Source organism: Bombina bombina, chromosome 1 (genome assembly GCF_027579735.1).
Source record: "Bombina bombina isolate aBomBom1 chromosome 1, aBomBom1.pri, whole genome shotgun sequence".
Taxonomy (NCBI): domain Eukaryota; kingdom Metazoa; phylum Chordata; class Amphibia; order Anura; family Bombinatoridae; genus Bombina; species Bombina bombina.
This window is the reverse complement of record NC_069499.1, coordinates 1,138,414,975-1,138,432,182: the sequence shown is the minus strand read 5'-3', so window position 1 is coordinate 1,138,432,182 and position 17,208 is coordinate 1,138,414,975. Positions and strand designations below refer to the sequence as shown.

The 17,208-nt window shown below is 40.4% G+C and overlaps 1 protein-coding gene across 2 annotated transcripts in view; it reads left to right on the top strand.

The window, feature by feature from the left end:
* Positions 1-16,946, top strand: part of KAT2A (lysine acetyltransferase 2A) — a 129,375-nt gene extending 112,429 nt beyond the window's left edge. For both annotated transcript variants that reach the window (XM_053699002.1, XM_053698993.1), the window contains exon 18: positions 15,030-16,946. In XM_053699002.1, the coding sequence (XP_053554977.1) occupies positions 15,030-15,223 (194 nt within the window). In that variant the 3' untranslated portion in view covers positions 15,224-16,946. The remainder of the gene's footprint in view (positions 1-15,029) is intronic.
* The last annotated feature ends 262 nt before the right edge of the window (positions 16,947-17,208 follow it).

Below are 17,208 nucleotides of genomic sequence, written 5' to 3'. Positions count from 1 at the left end.
TGATATGGCTTCTAAATCAACTCTACTTTCCATTTCTTTCCAGGGTAACAAATTATTTGGTTCTCAGTTGGATTCCATTATCTCAACTGTTACTGGTGGGAAAGGAACTTTTTTACCACAGGATAAAAAATCTAAGGGTAAAAACAGGGCTAATAATCGTTTTCATTCCTTTCGTTTCAACAAAGAACAAAAGCCTGATCCTTCATCCTCAGGAGCAGTTTCAGTTTGGAAACCATCTCCAGTCTGGAATAAATCCAAGCCTTCTAGAAAGGCAAAGCCTGCTTCTAAGTCCACATGAAGGTGCGGCCCTCATTCCAGCTCAGCTGGTAGGGGGCAGGTTACGTTTTTTCAAAGAAATTTGGATCAATTCTGTTCACAATCTTTGGATTCAGAACATTGTTTCAGAAGGGTACAGAATTGGTTTCAAGATGAGACCTCCTGCAAAGAGATTTTTTCTTTCCCGTGTCCCAGTAAATCCAGTGAAAGCTCAAGCATTTCTGAATTGTGTTTCAGATCTAGAGTTGGCTGGAGTAATTATGCCAGTTCCAGTTCTGGAACAGGGGATGGGGTTTTATTCAAATCTCTTCATTGTACCAAAGAAGGAGAATTCCTTCAGACCAGTTCTGGATCTAAAAATATTGAATCGTTATGTAAGGATACCAACGTTCAAAATGGTAACTGTAAGGACTATCTTGCCTTTTGTTCAGCAAGGGCATTATATGTCCACAATAGATTTACAGGATGCTTATCTGCATATTCCGATTCATCCAGATCATTATCAGTTCCTGAGATTCTCTTTTCTGGACAAGCATTACCAGTTTGTGGCTCTGCCGTTTGGCCTAGCTACAGCTCCAAGAATTTTTACAAAAGTTCTCGGTGCCCTTCTGTCTGTAATCAGAGAACAGGGTATTGTGGTATTTCCTTATTTGGACGATATCTTGGTACTTGCTCAGTCTTTACATTTAGCAGAATCTCATACGAATCGACTTGTGTTGTTTCTTCAAGATCATGGTTGGAGGATCAATTTACCAAAAAGTTCATTGATTCCTCAGACAAGGGTAACTTTTCTGGGTTTCCAGATAGATTCAGTGTCCATGACTCTGTCTTTAACAGACAAGAGACGTCTAAAATTGATTTCAGCTTGTTGAAACCTTCAGTCACAATCATTCCCTTCGGTAGCCTTATGCATGGAAATTCTAGGTCTTATGACTGCTGCATCGGACGCGATCCCCTTTGCTCGTTTTCACATGCGACCTCTTCAGCTCTGTATGCTGAATCAATGGTGCAGGGATTACACAAAGATATCTAAATTAATATCTTTAAAACCGATTGTACGACACTCTCTAACGTGGTGGACAGATCACCATCGTTTAATTCAGGGGGCTTCTTTTGTGCTTCCGACCTGGACTGTAATTTCAACAGATGCAAGTCTCACAGGTTGGGGAGCTGTGTGGGGATCTCTGACGGCACAAGGAGTTTGGGAATCTCAGGAGGTGAGATTACCGATCAATATTTTGGAACTCCGTGCAATTTTCAGAGCTCTTCAGTCTTGGCCTCTTCTGAAGAGAGAATCATTCATTTGTTTTCAGACAGACAATGTCACAACTGTAGCATACATCAATCATCAAGGAGGGACTCACAGTCCTCTGGCTATGAAAGAAGTATCTCGAATTCTGGTTTGTGCGGAATCCAGCTCCTGTCTAATCTCTGCGGTTCATATCCCAGGTATAGACAATTGGGAAGCGGATTATCTCAGTCGCCAAACGTTACATCCGGGCGAATGGTCTCTTCACCCAGAGGTATTTCTTCAGATTGTTCAAATGTGGGGACTTCCAGAAATAGATCTGATGGCCTCTCATCTAAACAAGAAACTTCCCAGGTATCTGTCCAGATCCAGGGATCCTCAAGCGGAAGCAGTGGATGCGTTGTCACTTCCTTGGAAGTATCATCCTGCCTATATCTTTCCGCCTCTAGTTCTTCTTCCAAGAGTAATCTCCAAGATTCTGAAGGAATGCTCGTTTGTTCTGCTGGTAGCTCCGGCATGGCCTCACAGGTTTTGGTATGCGGATCTTGTCCGGATGGCCTCTTGCCATCCGTGGACTCTTCCGCTACGACCAGACCTTCTGTCGCAAGGTCCTTTTTTCCATCAGGATCTCCAATCCTTAAATTTAAAGGTATGGAGATTGAACGCTTGATTCTTAGTCAAAGAGGTTTCTCTGACTCTGTGATTAATACTATGTTACAGGCTCGTAAATCTGTATCCAGAGAGATATATTATAGAGTCTGGAAGACTTATATTTCTTGGTGCCTTTCTCATCATTTTTCTTGGCATTCTTTTAGAATTCCAAGAATTTTACAGTTTCTTCAGGATGGTTTAGATAAAGGTTTGTCCGCAAGTTCCTTGAAAGGACAAATCTCTGCTCTTTCTGTTCTTTTTCACAGAAAGATTGCTAATCTTCCTGATATTCATTGTTTTGTACAAGCTTTGGTTCGTATAAAACCTGTCATTAAGTCAATTTCTCCTCCTTGGAGTTTGAATTTGGTTCTAGGGGCTCTTCAAGCTCCTCCGTTTGAACCTATGCATTCATTGGACATTAAATTACTTTCTTGGAAAGTTTTGTTCCTTTTGGCAATCTCTTCTGCCAGAAGAGTTTCTGAATTATCTGCTCTTTCTTGTGAGTCTCCTTTTCTGATTTTTCATCAGGATAAGGCAGTGTTGCGAACTTCTTTCGAATTTTTACCTAAAGTTGTGAATTCCAACAACAGTAGTAGAGAAATTGTGGTTCCTTCATTATGTCCTAATCCTAAGAATTCTAAGGAGAAATCGTTACATTCTTTGGATGTTGTTAGAGCTTTGAAATATTATGTTGAAGCTACTAAGTCTTTCCGAAAGACTTCTAGTTTATTTGTTATCTTTTCCGGTTCTAGAAAAGGCCAGAAAGCTTCTGCCATTTCTTTGGCATCTTGGTAGAAATCTTTAATTCATCTTGCCTATGTTGAGTCGGGTAAAACTCCGCCTCAACGGATTACAGCTCTTTCTACTAGGTCAGTTTCTACTTCCTGGGCGTTTAGGAATGAAGCTTCGATTGATCAGATTTGCAAAGCAGCAACTTGGTCCTCTTTGCATACTTTTACTATATTCTACCATTTTGATGTATTTTCTTCTTCTGAAGCAGTTTTTGGTAGAAAAGTACTTCAGGCAGCGGTTTCAGTTTGAATCTTCTGCTTATGTTTTTCATTAAACTTTATTTTGGGTGTGGATTATTTTCAGCAGGAATTGGCTGTCTTTATTTTATCCCTCCCTCTCTAGTGACTCTTGCGTGGAAAGATCCACATCTTGGGTAATCATTATCCCATACGTCACTAGCTCATGGACTCTTGCTAATTACATGAAAGAAAACATAATTTATGTAAGAACTTACCTGATAAATTCATTTCTTTCATATTAGCAAGAGTCCATGAGGCCCACCCTTTTTTGTGGTGGTTATGATTTTTGTATAAAGCACAATTATTCCAATTCCTTATTTTATATGCTTTCGCACTTTTTTATCACCCCACTTCTTGGCTATTCGTTAAACTGAATTGTGGGTGTGGTGAGGGGTGTATTTATAGGCATTTTGAGGTTTGGGAAACTTTGCCCCTCCTGGTGGGAATGTATATCCCATGCGTCACTAGCTCATGGACTCTTGCTAATATGAAAGAAATGAATTTATCAGGTAAGTTCTTACATAAATTATGTTTTTTATTTAGCAAGATCTCACACGGACTTACTTCTGTGTCTCCTTTGGTCTCACGGTTGGAAGATAAATCTGGGGAAGAGCTCACTTGTTCCTAATACCAGGGTATGCTTTCTGGGAACGATCATCGATTCGCTTTCCATGCAGATCTTCATGAAAGGTCAGCGTCGTCAAACTTCTGTCTTCTTGGCACGCGTTACAGTCCACTTGTCTTCCTTCTGTGGCTCAATGTATGGAAAAGGTAGGTCTTATGGTAGCTGCCATAGATATTATTTCTTTTGCCCAATTCCATCTTAGCCCTCTACAACTATGTATGCTCAGACAGTGGAATGGTGATCACTCTGATCTGTCTAAGCTGATCTCCCTGGACCAGGCAATGAGAGATTCTCTCTCCTGGTGGGTCTCTCGGGACAACCTGTCTCAGGACACTTGCTATTTGAGACCATACTGGGAGATTGTGACTACGGACGCCAGTCTTCTAGGTTGGGGTTCCTTGAAGGCTCAGGGAACCTGGTCGCTGGGGAAATCTTCCCTACCCATGAACATTCTGGAACTGAGGTCCATCTTCAATGCTCTGATGGCGTAGCCTCAGGTTTGTTCTGTCCGCTTTATCAGATTCCAGTCGGACAATATTACCTCCGTAGCCTACATCAATCATGAGGGGGACAATTAGTTCCCTAGCTATGAGAGGTGTCACGCATCCTTCAGTGGGCGGAGTCTCACAATTCTCACATCTCTGCCATTCATAATCCGGGGGGTGCAATTGGCAGTGATCCTCATTGCGCCAGCTTGGCCACGCAGGACTTGCTTTGCGGATCTCGTGAAGATGTCCTCCTCCTTGGAGGTTGCCTCAGAGAGTGGACCTCCTCCAACAAGGCCTGTTTCTCCACCAAAATATCCATTCTCTGAGGCTGACTGGCGATTGAACTAGTTCTATCCAAGAGAAGTTTTTCAGATAGCGTCATTGATACTCTGATCCGGTTACTACACACATTTAGCCGTCAGCCAGTTACTAGACACATTTAGCCGTCAGCCAGTTACTAGACACATTTACCACAATGTGTGGCATACTTATCTCTCTTGGTGGGAGGACCAAGGTTTTCCTTGACACAAAGTGAGAATTCCTCGGATCCTTTTGTTTCTCCAAGAGGGTTTGGAGAAAGGTTTGTCGGCTAGCTCTCTTAAATGGCAGATTTCTTCTATAAGGTACGACGAGTCCATGGATTCATCCTTTACTTGTGGGATATTATCCTCCTGCTAACAGAAAGTGGCATAGAGCACCAAAGCAGAGCTGTCTATATAGCTCCTCCCTTAGCTCCACCCCCCAGTCATTCTCTTTGCCTACTCTAAGTACTAGGAAGGGTAAAGTGAAAGAGGTGCTAAAACTTTTTCTGATGGAGGTCAGGAAATCAAAGATTTTAACCACCTGCCGAGCTCTTCATTCCATTCCGCGGCCATCCGTGGCTCAGTGTATGAAGGTAATCTGACTAATGGTAGCGGCAATGGACATAGTTCCGTTTGATCGCTTGCATCTCAGACCACTGCAACTATGCATGCTCAATCGGTGGAATGGGGATTATGCAAATTTATCTCCACAGATAAATCTGGATCAGGAGACCAGAGACTTTCTTCTTTGGTGGTTGTCACAGGATCATCTGTCCCAGGGAATGTGTTTCCGCAGGCCAGCATGGGTCATAGTGACGACGGACGCCAGCCTATTGGGCTGGGGTGCGGTCTGGAATTCCCTGAAAGCACAGGGTCTGTGGACTCAGGAGGAGGCTCTCTTCCCGATAAATATTCTAGAACTGAGAGCGATATTCAATGCACTTCAGGTGTGGCCTCAGCTGGCTTTGGCCAGATTCATAAGATTCCAGTCAGACAATATCACGACTGTAGCATATATCAATCATCAGGGGGGAACAAAGAGTTCTCTAGCGATGATAGAGGTTTCCAAAATAATTAGATGGGCAGAGGCTCACTCTTGCCGTCTATCAACAATCTATATCCCAGGAGTGGAGAACTGGGAAGCGGATTTTCTAAGTCGCCAGACTTTTCATCCGGGGGAGTGGGAACTTCATCCGGAGGTGTTTGCACAATTGATTCATCAATGGGGCACACCAGAATTGGATCTGATGGCATCTCGTCAGAATGCCAAACTTCCTTGTTACGGGTCCAGATCAAGGGATCCTCAAGCAGTACTGATAGATGCTCTAGCAGTACCTTGGTCGTTCAACCTGGCTTATGTGTTTCCACCTTTTTCTCTCCTTCCTCGTCTGATCGCCAGAATCAAACAGGAGAGAGCTTCGGTGATTTTGATAGCACCTGCGTGGCCACGCAGGACTTGGTATGCAGATCTGGTGGACATGTCATCTCTACCACCGTGGACTCTGCCGCTGAGACAGGACCTTCTCGTTCAAGGTCCGTTCCAGCATCCAAATCTAGTTTCTCTGCGGCTGACTGCCTCGAGATTGAACGCTTGATTCTATCCAAGCAGGGATTCTGAGTCGGTCATAGATACCTTGATTCAGGCTCGAAAGCCTGTCACTAGGAAAATTTATCATAAGATATGGCGTAAATATCTTTATTGGTGCGAATCCAAAGGCTACTCATGGAGTAAGATCAGGATTCCTAGGATTTTGTCCTTTCTCCAAGAAGGATTGGAGAAGGGGTTATCAGCTAGTTCTTAAAGGGACAGATATCTGCTTTGTCAATTTTACTGCACAAGCGTCTGGCAGATGTTCCAGACGTTCAGTCGTTCTGTCAGGCTTTAGTTAGAATCAAGCCTGTGTTGAAACCTGTTGCTCCGCCATGGAGTTTAAATTTAGTTCTTAAAGTTCTTCAAGAGGTTCCGTTTGAACCTATGCATTCCATAGATATTAAGCTTCTATCTTGGAAAGTTCTGTATTTAGTTGCTATCTCTTCGGCTTGAAGAGTTTCTGAACTATCTGCATTGCAATGCGACTCGCCTTATCTTGTTTTCCATTCTGATAAGGTGGTTTTGCGTACCAAACCTTGATTCCTTCCTAAGGTTGTTACTAATAAGAATATTAATCAGGAAATTGTTGTTCCTTCCCTGTGTCCTAATCCTTCCTCTAAGAAGGAGCGCCTGTTGCACAACTTGGACGTGGTTCGTGCTTTGAAGTTTTACTTGCAAGCGACCAAAGATTTCCGTCAAACATCTTCTCTGTTGTCTATTCTAGAAAGCGTAGAGGTCAAAAAGCTACGGCTACCTCTCTTTCTCTTTGGCTGAAAAGCATCATCCGTTTGGCCTACGAGACTGCTGGACAGCAGCCTCCTGAAAGAATTACAGCTCACTCTACTAGAGCGGTGGCTTCCACATGGGCTTTTAAAAATGATGCTTCTGTTGAACAGATTTGTAAGGCTGCGACTTGGTCTTCACTTCATACCTTTTCCAAATTTTACAAGTTTGATACTTTTGCTTCTTCGGAGGCTATTTTTGGGAGAAAAGTTCTTCAAGCAGTGGTGCCTTCTGTTTAGGCATCGGTCTTGTCCCTCCCGTTCATCCGTGTCCTATAGCTTTGGTATTGTATCCCACAAGTAAAGGATGAATCCGTGGACTCGTCGTACCTTATAGAAGAAAAGTAAATTTATGCTTACCTGATAAATTAATTTCTTCTATGGTACGATGAGTCCACGGCCCGCCCTGTCATTTTAAGACAGATTATATTTTTTTTTATTCAAAACTTCAGTCACCTCTGCACCTTTTAGTTTCTCCTTTTTCTTCCTGTACCTTCGGTCGAATGACTGGGGGGTGGAGCTAAGGGAGGAGCTATATAGACAGCTCTGCTGTGGTGCTCTTTGCCACTTCCTGTTAGCAGGAGGATAATATCCCACAAGTAAAGGATGAATCCGTGGACTCGTCGTACCATAGAAGAAATTAATTTATCAGGTAAGCATAAATTTACTTTTTTGCTCTTTTTGTTTTACTTCACAGGAAGCTGGCTGTTCTTCCCAATGTTCAGTCCTTTATTCAATCCCTTGTTAGAATTAGGCCTGTATTTAAACCTGTTGCTCCTCCTTGGAGCCTTAATCTTGTTCTTCAGGTTCTTCAACAGGTTTCGTTTGAGCCTATGCATTCTGTTCTGTTGACATTAAACTTTTGTTTTGGAAGGTTTTGTTGGCTATCTCCTCTACTCGCAGAGTTTGAGTTTTCTGCCTTACAGTGTGATCCCCCTTAAATTATTTTCCATGTGGATAAGGCTGTTTTGAGTACTACAATTTTTGCCTAAGGTTGTCTCTGACCACAATATCAATCAGGAGATTGTAGTCCCTTCTTTTTGTCCTAATCCTTCCTCTCAATCTTCATGCTGCTAAGGATTTTCAGCAAACCTCTTCCTTATTTGTTCTGTATGCCGGAAAGTGTGAGGGTCAAAAGGCCACTGCAACTACTCTTTCTTTCTTTCATGTAATTAGCAAGAGTCCATGAGCTAGTGACGTATGGGATATACATTCCTACCAGGAGGGGCAAAGTTTCCCAAACCTTAAAATGCCTATAAATACACCCCTCACCACACCCACAATTCAGTTTTACAAACTTTGCCTCCGATGGAGGTGGTGAAGTAAGTTTGTGCTAGATTCTACGTTGATATGCGCTCCGCAGCAAGTTGGAGCCCGGTTTTCCTCTCAGCGTGCAGTGAATGTCAGAGGGATGTGAGGAGAGTATTGCCTATTTGAATGCAGTGATCTCCTTCTACGGGGTCTATTTCATAGGTTCTCTGTTATCGGTCGTAGAGATTCATCTCTTACCTCCCTTTTCAGATCGACGATATACTCTTATATATACCATTACCTCTGCTGATTCTCGTTTCAGTACTGGTTTGGCTATCTGCTATATGTAGATGACTGTCCTGGGGTAAGTAAGTCTTATTTTCTGTGACACTCCAAGCTATGGTTGGGCACTTTGTTTATAAAGTTCTAAATATATGTATTCAAACATTTATTTGCCTTGACTCAGAATGTTCAACTTTCCTTATTTTCAGACAGTCAGTTTCATATTTGGGATAATGCATTTTAATTTAACATTTTTTCTTACCTTAAAATTTGACTTTTTCCCTGTGGGCTGTTAGGCTTGCGGGGGCTGAAAATGCTTCATTTTATTGCGTCATTCTTGGCGCGGACTTTTTTGGCGCAAAAATTCTATTTCCGTTTCCGGCGTCATACGTGTCGCCGGAAGTTGCGTCATTTTTTTGACGTTATTTTGCGCCAAAAATGTCGGCGTTCCGGATGTGGCGTCATTTTTGGCGCCAAAAGCATTTAGGCGCCAAATAATGTGGGCGTCTTTTTTGGCGCTAAAAAATATGGGCGTCATTTTTGTCTCCACATTATTTAAGTCTCATTATTTATTGCTTCTGGTTGCTAGAAGCTTGTTCACTGGCATTTTTTTCCCATTCCTGAAACTGTCATTTAAGGAATTTGATAAATTTTGCTTTATATGTTGTTTTTTTCTTTTACATATTGCAAGATGTTCCACGTTGCAACTGAGTCAGAAGATACTTCAGGAAAATCACTGCACAGTGCTGGAGCTACCAAGCTAAGTGTATCTGCTATAAACTTTTGGTATCTGTTTCTCCAGCTGTTATTTGTATTGCATGTCATGTCAAACTTATTAATGCAGATAAAATTTCCTTTAGTACTGTTACATTACCTGTTGCTGTTCCGTCAACATCTAATTTTCAGAGTGTTCCTGATAACATAAGAGATTTTATTTTTTAAATCCATTAAGAAGGCTATGTCTGTTATTTCTCCTTCTAGTATACATAAAAGTCTTTTAAAACTTCTCTTTTTTCAGATGAATTTTTAAATGAACATCATCATTCTGATACTGATAATGGTTCTTCTGGTTCAGAGGTTTCTGTCTCAGAAGTTGATGCTGATAAATCTTTGTATTTGTTCAAGATGGAATTTATTCGTTCTTTACTTAAAGAAGTGTTATTTGCATTAGAAATAGAGGATTCTGGTCCTCTTGATACTAAATGTAAACGTTTAAATAAGGTTTTTAAATCTCCTGTAGTTATTCCAGAAGTGTTTTATCTCCCTGATGCTATTTCTGAAGTAATTTCCAGGGAATGGGATAATTTGGGTAATTTATTTACTCCTTCTAGACGTTTAAGCAAATTATATCCTGTGCCATCTGACAGATTAGAGTTTTTTGGGACAAAAATCCCTAAGGTTATGGGGCTGTCTCTACTCCTGCTAATGTACTACTATTCCTACAGCAGATAGTACTTCATTTAAGGATCCTTTAGATAGGAAAAATGAATCCTTTCTAAGAAAAGCTTACTTATGTTCAGGTAATCTTCTTAGACCTGCTATATTTTTAGCGGATGTTGCTGCAGCTTCAACTTTTTGGTTTGAAGCTTTAGCGCAACAAGTAACAGATCATAATTTTATAGCATTATTATTATTCTATAACATGCTAATAATTTTATTGGTGATACCATCTTTTGATATCATTAGAGTTGATGTCAGGTATATGTCTCTAGCTATTTTAGCTAGAAAATCTTTATGGATTAAACTTGGAATGCTGACATGTCTTCTAAGTCAACTTTGCTTTCCCTTTCTTTCCAGGGTAAATAATCATTTTCGTTCCTTTCCTCACAACAAGGAACAAAAGCCTGATTTTTCATCCTCAGGAGCGGTATCAGTTTGGAAACTATTTCCAGTTTGGAATATATCCAAGCCTTATAGAAACCTATAGCCAGCTCCTAAGTACCTATGAAGGTGCGGCCCTTATTCCAGCTCAGCTGGTATGGGGCAGATTACGTTTTCTTCAAAGAAATTTGAATCAATTCCGTTCTTAATCTCTGGTTTCAGAAACATTGTTTCAGAAAGGTACAGAATTGGCTTCAAGTTAAGGCCTCCTGCTAAGAGATTCTTTTCTTTCCCGTGTCCCAGTTAACACAGCAAAGGCTCAGCATTTCTGAAATGTGTTTCAGATCTAGAGTTGGCTGGAGTATTTATGCCAGTTCCAGTTCTGGAACAGGGGCTGGGGTTTTATTTTATCTCTTCATTGTACCAAAGAAGGTCAATTCCTTCAGACCAGTTCCGGATCTATCATTATTGAATCGTTATGTTAGGATACCAACATTCAAGATGGTTACTGTAGGACTATCCTGCCTTTTGTTTAGCAAGGGCATTATATGTCTACAATAGATTTACAGGATGTGTATCTGCATATTCCGATTCATCCAGATCACTTTTAGTGTCTGAGATTCTCTTTTTAGACAAGCATTACCAGTTTTGTGGCTCTACCGTTTGGCCTAGCCTCAGTTCCAAGAATTTTTTTCAAAGGTTCTCGGTGCCCTTCTTTCTGTAATCAGAGAATAGGGTTTTGGTATTTCCTTATTTGGACGATATCTTGGTACTTGCTCAGTCTTCTCATTTTCGAAGAATCTCATACGAATCGACTTGTGTTGTTTCTTCAAGTTCATGGTTGGAGGATCAATTTACCAATCAGTTCATTGATTCCTCAGACAAGGGTAACCTTTTTAGGTTTCTAGATAAATTCAGTGTCTATGACTCTGTCCTTGTCAGACAAGAGAAGTTTAACATTGATATCAGCTTGTCAAAACCTTCAGTCACAATCATTCCCTTTGGTAGCCTTATGCATGGAAATGTTGGGTCTTAGGACTGCCGCATCAGATGCGATCTCCTTTGCTCGTTTTCACATGCGACCTCTTCAGCTCTGTATGCTGAACCAATGGTGCAGGGATTACTCAAAGATATCTCAATTAATATCTTTAAACCGATTTTACGACACTCTCTGACATGGTGGACAGATCACCATCGTTTAGTTCAGGGGGCTTCTTTGTTCTTCCAACCTGGACTATAATCTCAACAGATGCAAGTCTTACAGGTTGGGGAGCTGTGTGGGGGTCTCTGACGGCACAAGGGGTTTGGGAATCTCAGGAGGTGAGATTTCCGATCAATATTTTGGAACTCCGTGCAATTTTCAGAGCTCTTCAGTCTTGGCCTCTTCTGAAGAGAGAGTTGTTCATTTGTTTTCAGGTAGACAATGTCACAACTGTGGCATACATCAATCAAGGAGGGACTCACAGTCCTCTGGCTATGAAAGAAGTATCTCGAATTTTGGTTTGGGCGGAATCCAGCTTCTGTCTAATCTCTGCGGTTCATATCCCAGGTATGGACAATTGGAAAGCGGATTATCTCAGTCGCCAAACGTTGCATCCGGGCGAATGGTCTCTTCACCCAGAGGTATTTCTTCAGATTGTTCAAATGTGGGAACTTCCAGAAATAGATCTGATGGCTTCTCATCTAAACAAGAAACTTCCCAGGTATCTGTCCAGATCCCGGGATCCTCAGGCGGAGGCAGTGGATGCATTATCACTTCCTTGGAAGTATCATCCTGCCTATATCTTTCCGCCTCTAGTTCTTCTTCCAAGAGTAATCTCCAAGATTCTGAAGGAATGCTAGTTTGTTCTGCTGGTAGCTCCGGCATGGCCTCACAGGTTTTGGTATGCGGATCTTGTCCGAATGGCCTCTTGCCAACCGTGGACTCTTCCGTTAAGACCAGACCTTTTGTCTCAAGGTCCTTTTTTCCATCAGGATCTGAAATCCTTAAATTTAAAGGTATGGAGATTGAACGCTTGATTCTTGGTCAAAGAGGTTTCTCTGACTCTGTGATTAATACTATGTTACAGGCTCGTAAATCTGTATCCAGAGAGATATATTATAGTCTGGAAGACTTATATTTCTTGGTGTCTTTCTCATCATTTTTCTCATCATTTTTCTTGGCATTCTTTTAGAATACCGAGAATATTACAGTTTCTTCAGGATGGTTTAGATAAGGGTTTGTCCGCAAGTTCCTTGAAAGGTCAAATCTCTGCTCTTTCTGTTCTTTTTCACAGAAAGATTGCTATTCTTCCTGATATTCATTGTTTTGTACAAGCTTTGGTTCGTATAAAGCCTGTCATTAAGTCAATTTCTCCTCCTTGGAGTTTGAATTTGGTTCTGGGGGCTCTTCAAGCTCCTCCATTTGAACCTATGCATTCATTGGATATTAAATTACTTTCTTGGAAAGTTTTGTTCCTTTTGGCCATCTCTTCTGCCAGAAGAGTTTCTGAATTATCTGCTCTTTCTTGTGAGTCTCCTTTTCTGATTTTTCATCAGGATAAGGCGGTGTTGCGAACTTCTTTTGAATTTTTACCTAAGTTGTGAATTCCAACAACATTAGTAGAGACATTGTGGTTCCTTCATTATGTCCTAATCCTAAGAATTCTAAGGAGAAATCGTTGCATTCTTTGGATGTTATTAGAGCTTTGAAATATTATGTTGAAGCTACTAAGTCTTTCCGAAAGACTTCTAGTTTATTTGTTATCTTTTCCGGTTTTAGAAAGGCCAGAAAACTTCTGCCATTTCTTTGGCATCTTGGTTGAAATCTTTAATTCATCTTGCCTATGTTGAGTCGGGTAAGACTCCGCCTCATAGGATTACAGCTCATTCTACTAGGTCAGTTTCTACTTCCTGGGCGTTTAGGAATGAAGCTTCGGTTGATCAGATTTGCAAAGCGGCAACTTGGTCCTCTTTGCATACTTTTACCAAATTCTACCATTTTGTTGTATTTTCTTCTTCTGAAGCAGTTTTTGGTAGAAAAGTACTTCAGGCAGCGGTTTCAGTTTGAATCTTCTGCTTATGTTTTTCATTAAACTTTATTTTGGGTGTGGATTATTTTCAGCAGGAATTGGCTGTCTTTATTTTATCCCTCCCTCTCTAGTGACTCTTGTGTGGAAAGATCCACATCTTGGGTAGTCATTATCCCATACGTCACTAGCTCATGGACTCTTGCTAATTACATGAAAGAAAACATAATTTATGTAAGAACTTACCTGATAAATTCATTTCTTTCATATTAGCAAGAGTCCATGAGCTAGTGACGTATGGGATATACATTCCCACCAGGAGGGCCCGCCCTTTTTTGTGGTGGTTATGATTTTTTTGTATAAAGCACAATTATTCCAATTCCTTATTTTATATGCTTTCGCACTTTTTTCTTATCACCCCACTTCTTGGCTATTCGTTAAACTGAATTGTGGGTGTGGTGAGGGGTGTATTTATAGGCATTTTAAGGTTTGGGAAACTTTGCCCCTCCTGGTAGGAATGTATATCCCATACGTCACTAGCTCATGGACTCTTGCTAATATGAAAGAAATGAATTTATCAGGTAAGTTCTTACATAAATTATGTTTTTTAGCTGAGAAGTATCATCCTTCTGGCATATGTGGAGGCAGGACAGCAGCCTCCTGGGAGGATTACGGCACATTCGACTCGGGCATTGTCTTCTTTATGGGCTTTTAAGAATGAAGCTTCTATGTTAGACTGTAAGGCGGCTACATGGTTTTCTCTTCATACTTTTTCAAAGTTTTACAAATTTGATGTTTTTGCCTCGGCTGAGGCTTCCTTTGGGAGAAAAGTGCTTCAAGCGGTGGTGCCTTCAGTTTCAGGTATGTCTGCCTTGTTTAGCCCTCACTGTTCATTCTGTGTCCTCTCTAGCTTTGGTATTGGATTCCCAACAGTAATGAATGGGTTTGTGGACTCTCCCTGCCCTTGGAGAGTCCACAAACCCACTCCGTTATTTTTTTTATTTCTGGCGCCAGTTATTTCCCTTTCTTCCGGCACCTCTATACCCTTAGTGTTTCTCTTACTTTTACTTTTCCTCGGCCGAACTACTGGGTAAGTCGGGGGGAGTGGGAGGGATACTTGAAGCTTTAGCTAGGGTGTATTTGCCTCTTCCTGGTGGCCAGGTGTTGTATTCCCAACAGTAATGAATGGATTTGTGGACTCTCCCTACCAAGAAAGAAAATAATTTATCAGGTAAGCATAAATTCTGTTTTAACACTGTATTGAGGTCATTATTATGTACACATAATCACTAGCTTTTGTGACAGAGGAGACTTATTTGTCTTGTGGGTAATATATTTAAACAGTTTATTAAACAACAATTCAAATTCAGCTTTAGATCCAATAGTTAAACTTTTAAGTGAGACTGTAACTCCTAGTGCGTGTTAACACTGTATTTAAGAGGTTATACAGTGCAAAAATAAAAGTCTTAGAAGCTTCTGATCAGGCATATCTGTTCACAAAATCAAATATCTGAAAACCAGGGAAAATATAGATCTAAAAATACTTGGGAAAACCTTTTGCGGCCATTTGTCTAAGTGAAGCAGAATCAAATAGTGAACACAATGCTATAATGTTTGAGTACTTAAAGAACTGCTGTCTATTTAAAATTTTTCTTTTGTCACTTTCCATCAGACCTGAAAACGATGACCGAAAGACTTAAAAACAGATATTATGTTACTAAGAAGATCTTCATTGCTGATCTGCAAAGAATCATCACCAACTGTAGGGAGTACAACCCCCCAGACAGTGATTATTGCAAGTGTGCCAACACCCTGGAGAAATTCTTCTACTTCAAGCTGAAGGAGGGTGGACTAATTGAAAAGTGAAAAAGTGTGTGTCACCATGCTTTGCTCCATTTTGCATTCATTCCCTGTCATCATGGACTGCCAGTGGCACAGAAAACAATAAAGACACAGTATTAGATTTTCCTACCTTGCTGGATTCACTTAAGACCAATTAATTGGAAAGAGCGTTTAAGACTAATAATTTCTTAATTAAAAAACAGAGTTCATTCAGAGGATCCCTGACCTTTTCATTACTGCAGTCTAATAGGAATTGTGTGCAGTTTTTTTGCACAATTTACAAGTTGTCTTATGTTGTAACAGCACAACTGTGTGCATGGAAACTTGTTTCGGACGTCCTGTGGGTGGTTATAGCAGTATTATTGTGTTTACATTGTTGCAGAATACAATAAGATCACATTTGTGTTTGAATGACCACATGCCTACAATGACTGCTTATTTGTTTACCCAGCGATTTCTCTATTTATGATTTATGTTAAAACTGGTTTTATGTTAAAACTAGTTATATATAACTGCTCATATATTGCCTTATCTCCACCAAGAACCATAGACTGATAACGGCAGTGACCTGGTGTCACTTGAAACCTGTCTTTCCCTGAGCCAAATAAGCATTAAATCATTTTCGTGTCAAATTATAAAGAGTGATTCGAGACCTATGAATTATTGCAATTGTTTCTCTGGGTACCTTATGTTTCTTAGCAAACGTCTCCACAGCTAGAGTTCTATCCCATCCACCATTGAGCTAGATTACAAGTGGAGCGTTAATTTATTACGTGCCTGTAAACTGACAAATTCACCCATTTACGGGCACGTGATAAATAAACAGCCATTACAAGTGGCTGGTTATTGCTACCGTAAGCTCGCGGTAGCAATTAGCTTTCCGAAAATTAACCAGAGATCAGCTCTCAAAATATCCCTCAATTGCCCCCAAATTAAAGTATATTGTATTTTTTTTTTTAATTTTAAAAAACTGCACAAAGTAGTTTTTAGGGATTAAAGTTGGCGGGTGTGGGGTGTTAGAAAAAAACAAACAGCACTGAAAAGTGCCTTTACAATGCAGTCTCTGAGGGACTGTGTTCCCTGTAAATATATGTGTATTTGCTTATATACGTATACATTTGTGTTAATAAGTGTATATACACAAATAAACGCAAATATATATTTGTATACATTTACACTTTGCTGCCCATCGCTGCACGACTTACCCCCTTTGCTGCGCTAGGTTCTCAACCGTGTCTGACGGCATGAGAACGAGGCTCCCATTGGAGCCTATGGAAGCGCGCTCGCGTTCGCATTGCACTCAACTTGTAATACCAGAGCACATTTGCCTGCACTGGTATTACTAAGTGTAGTGAAAATGTTGCTTTCGCCATATTTTGCGCTCCACTTGTAATCTAACCCTTTATTGGTAGAGAGGCAACTGATAGATGCATTAACTAAAGGAAGACCTATTGTATTTGCATGAATCATTTTGGGCCAACATTTAACTTTGGAAAATAAACTCTATTATGGAAATCCAAAAGCTATAACTTTTTTTTTTTTGTCAACAATTGCACTTTATATAACAAACTGTATGAGCTGTAGGTTTTTGTTTTGTTTTTCATGCAACATTCCAGAAAAATATTAATGGATCAGTGCTTGTTCCAAGTCATTGTTCATGCCTTTAATTTATGTATCTGAATCAATCTGAATATCTTTGTCTATAAAGTGACTTAATACAATTAAAGATTCGGGTCACCTTGTGAAAGTTTTCTGATTTGTGTAAGTTTCTTTGCTCATTTATTGCCAGATTGACTTACAAAGAATGAACATATGTGCTACACAATATAATGCTTTTAGTGCAATATTTCATTGCGTTAGAAAAAAAAAAGTTGTAAGATAACCACTGTATTCAGGATGCAGATCACTAGGCTTGTATGGTGGCTCTAACATATTTAGAGGGACATAAAACCCAAAATGTTTCTATTGCCTAAATTGTTTTGTTCACTTGGTATCCTTTGTTGTAAAGC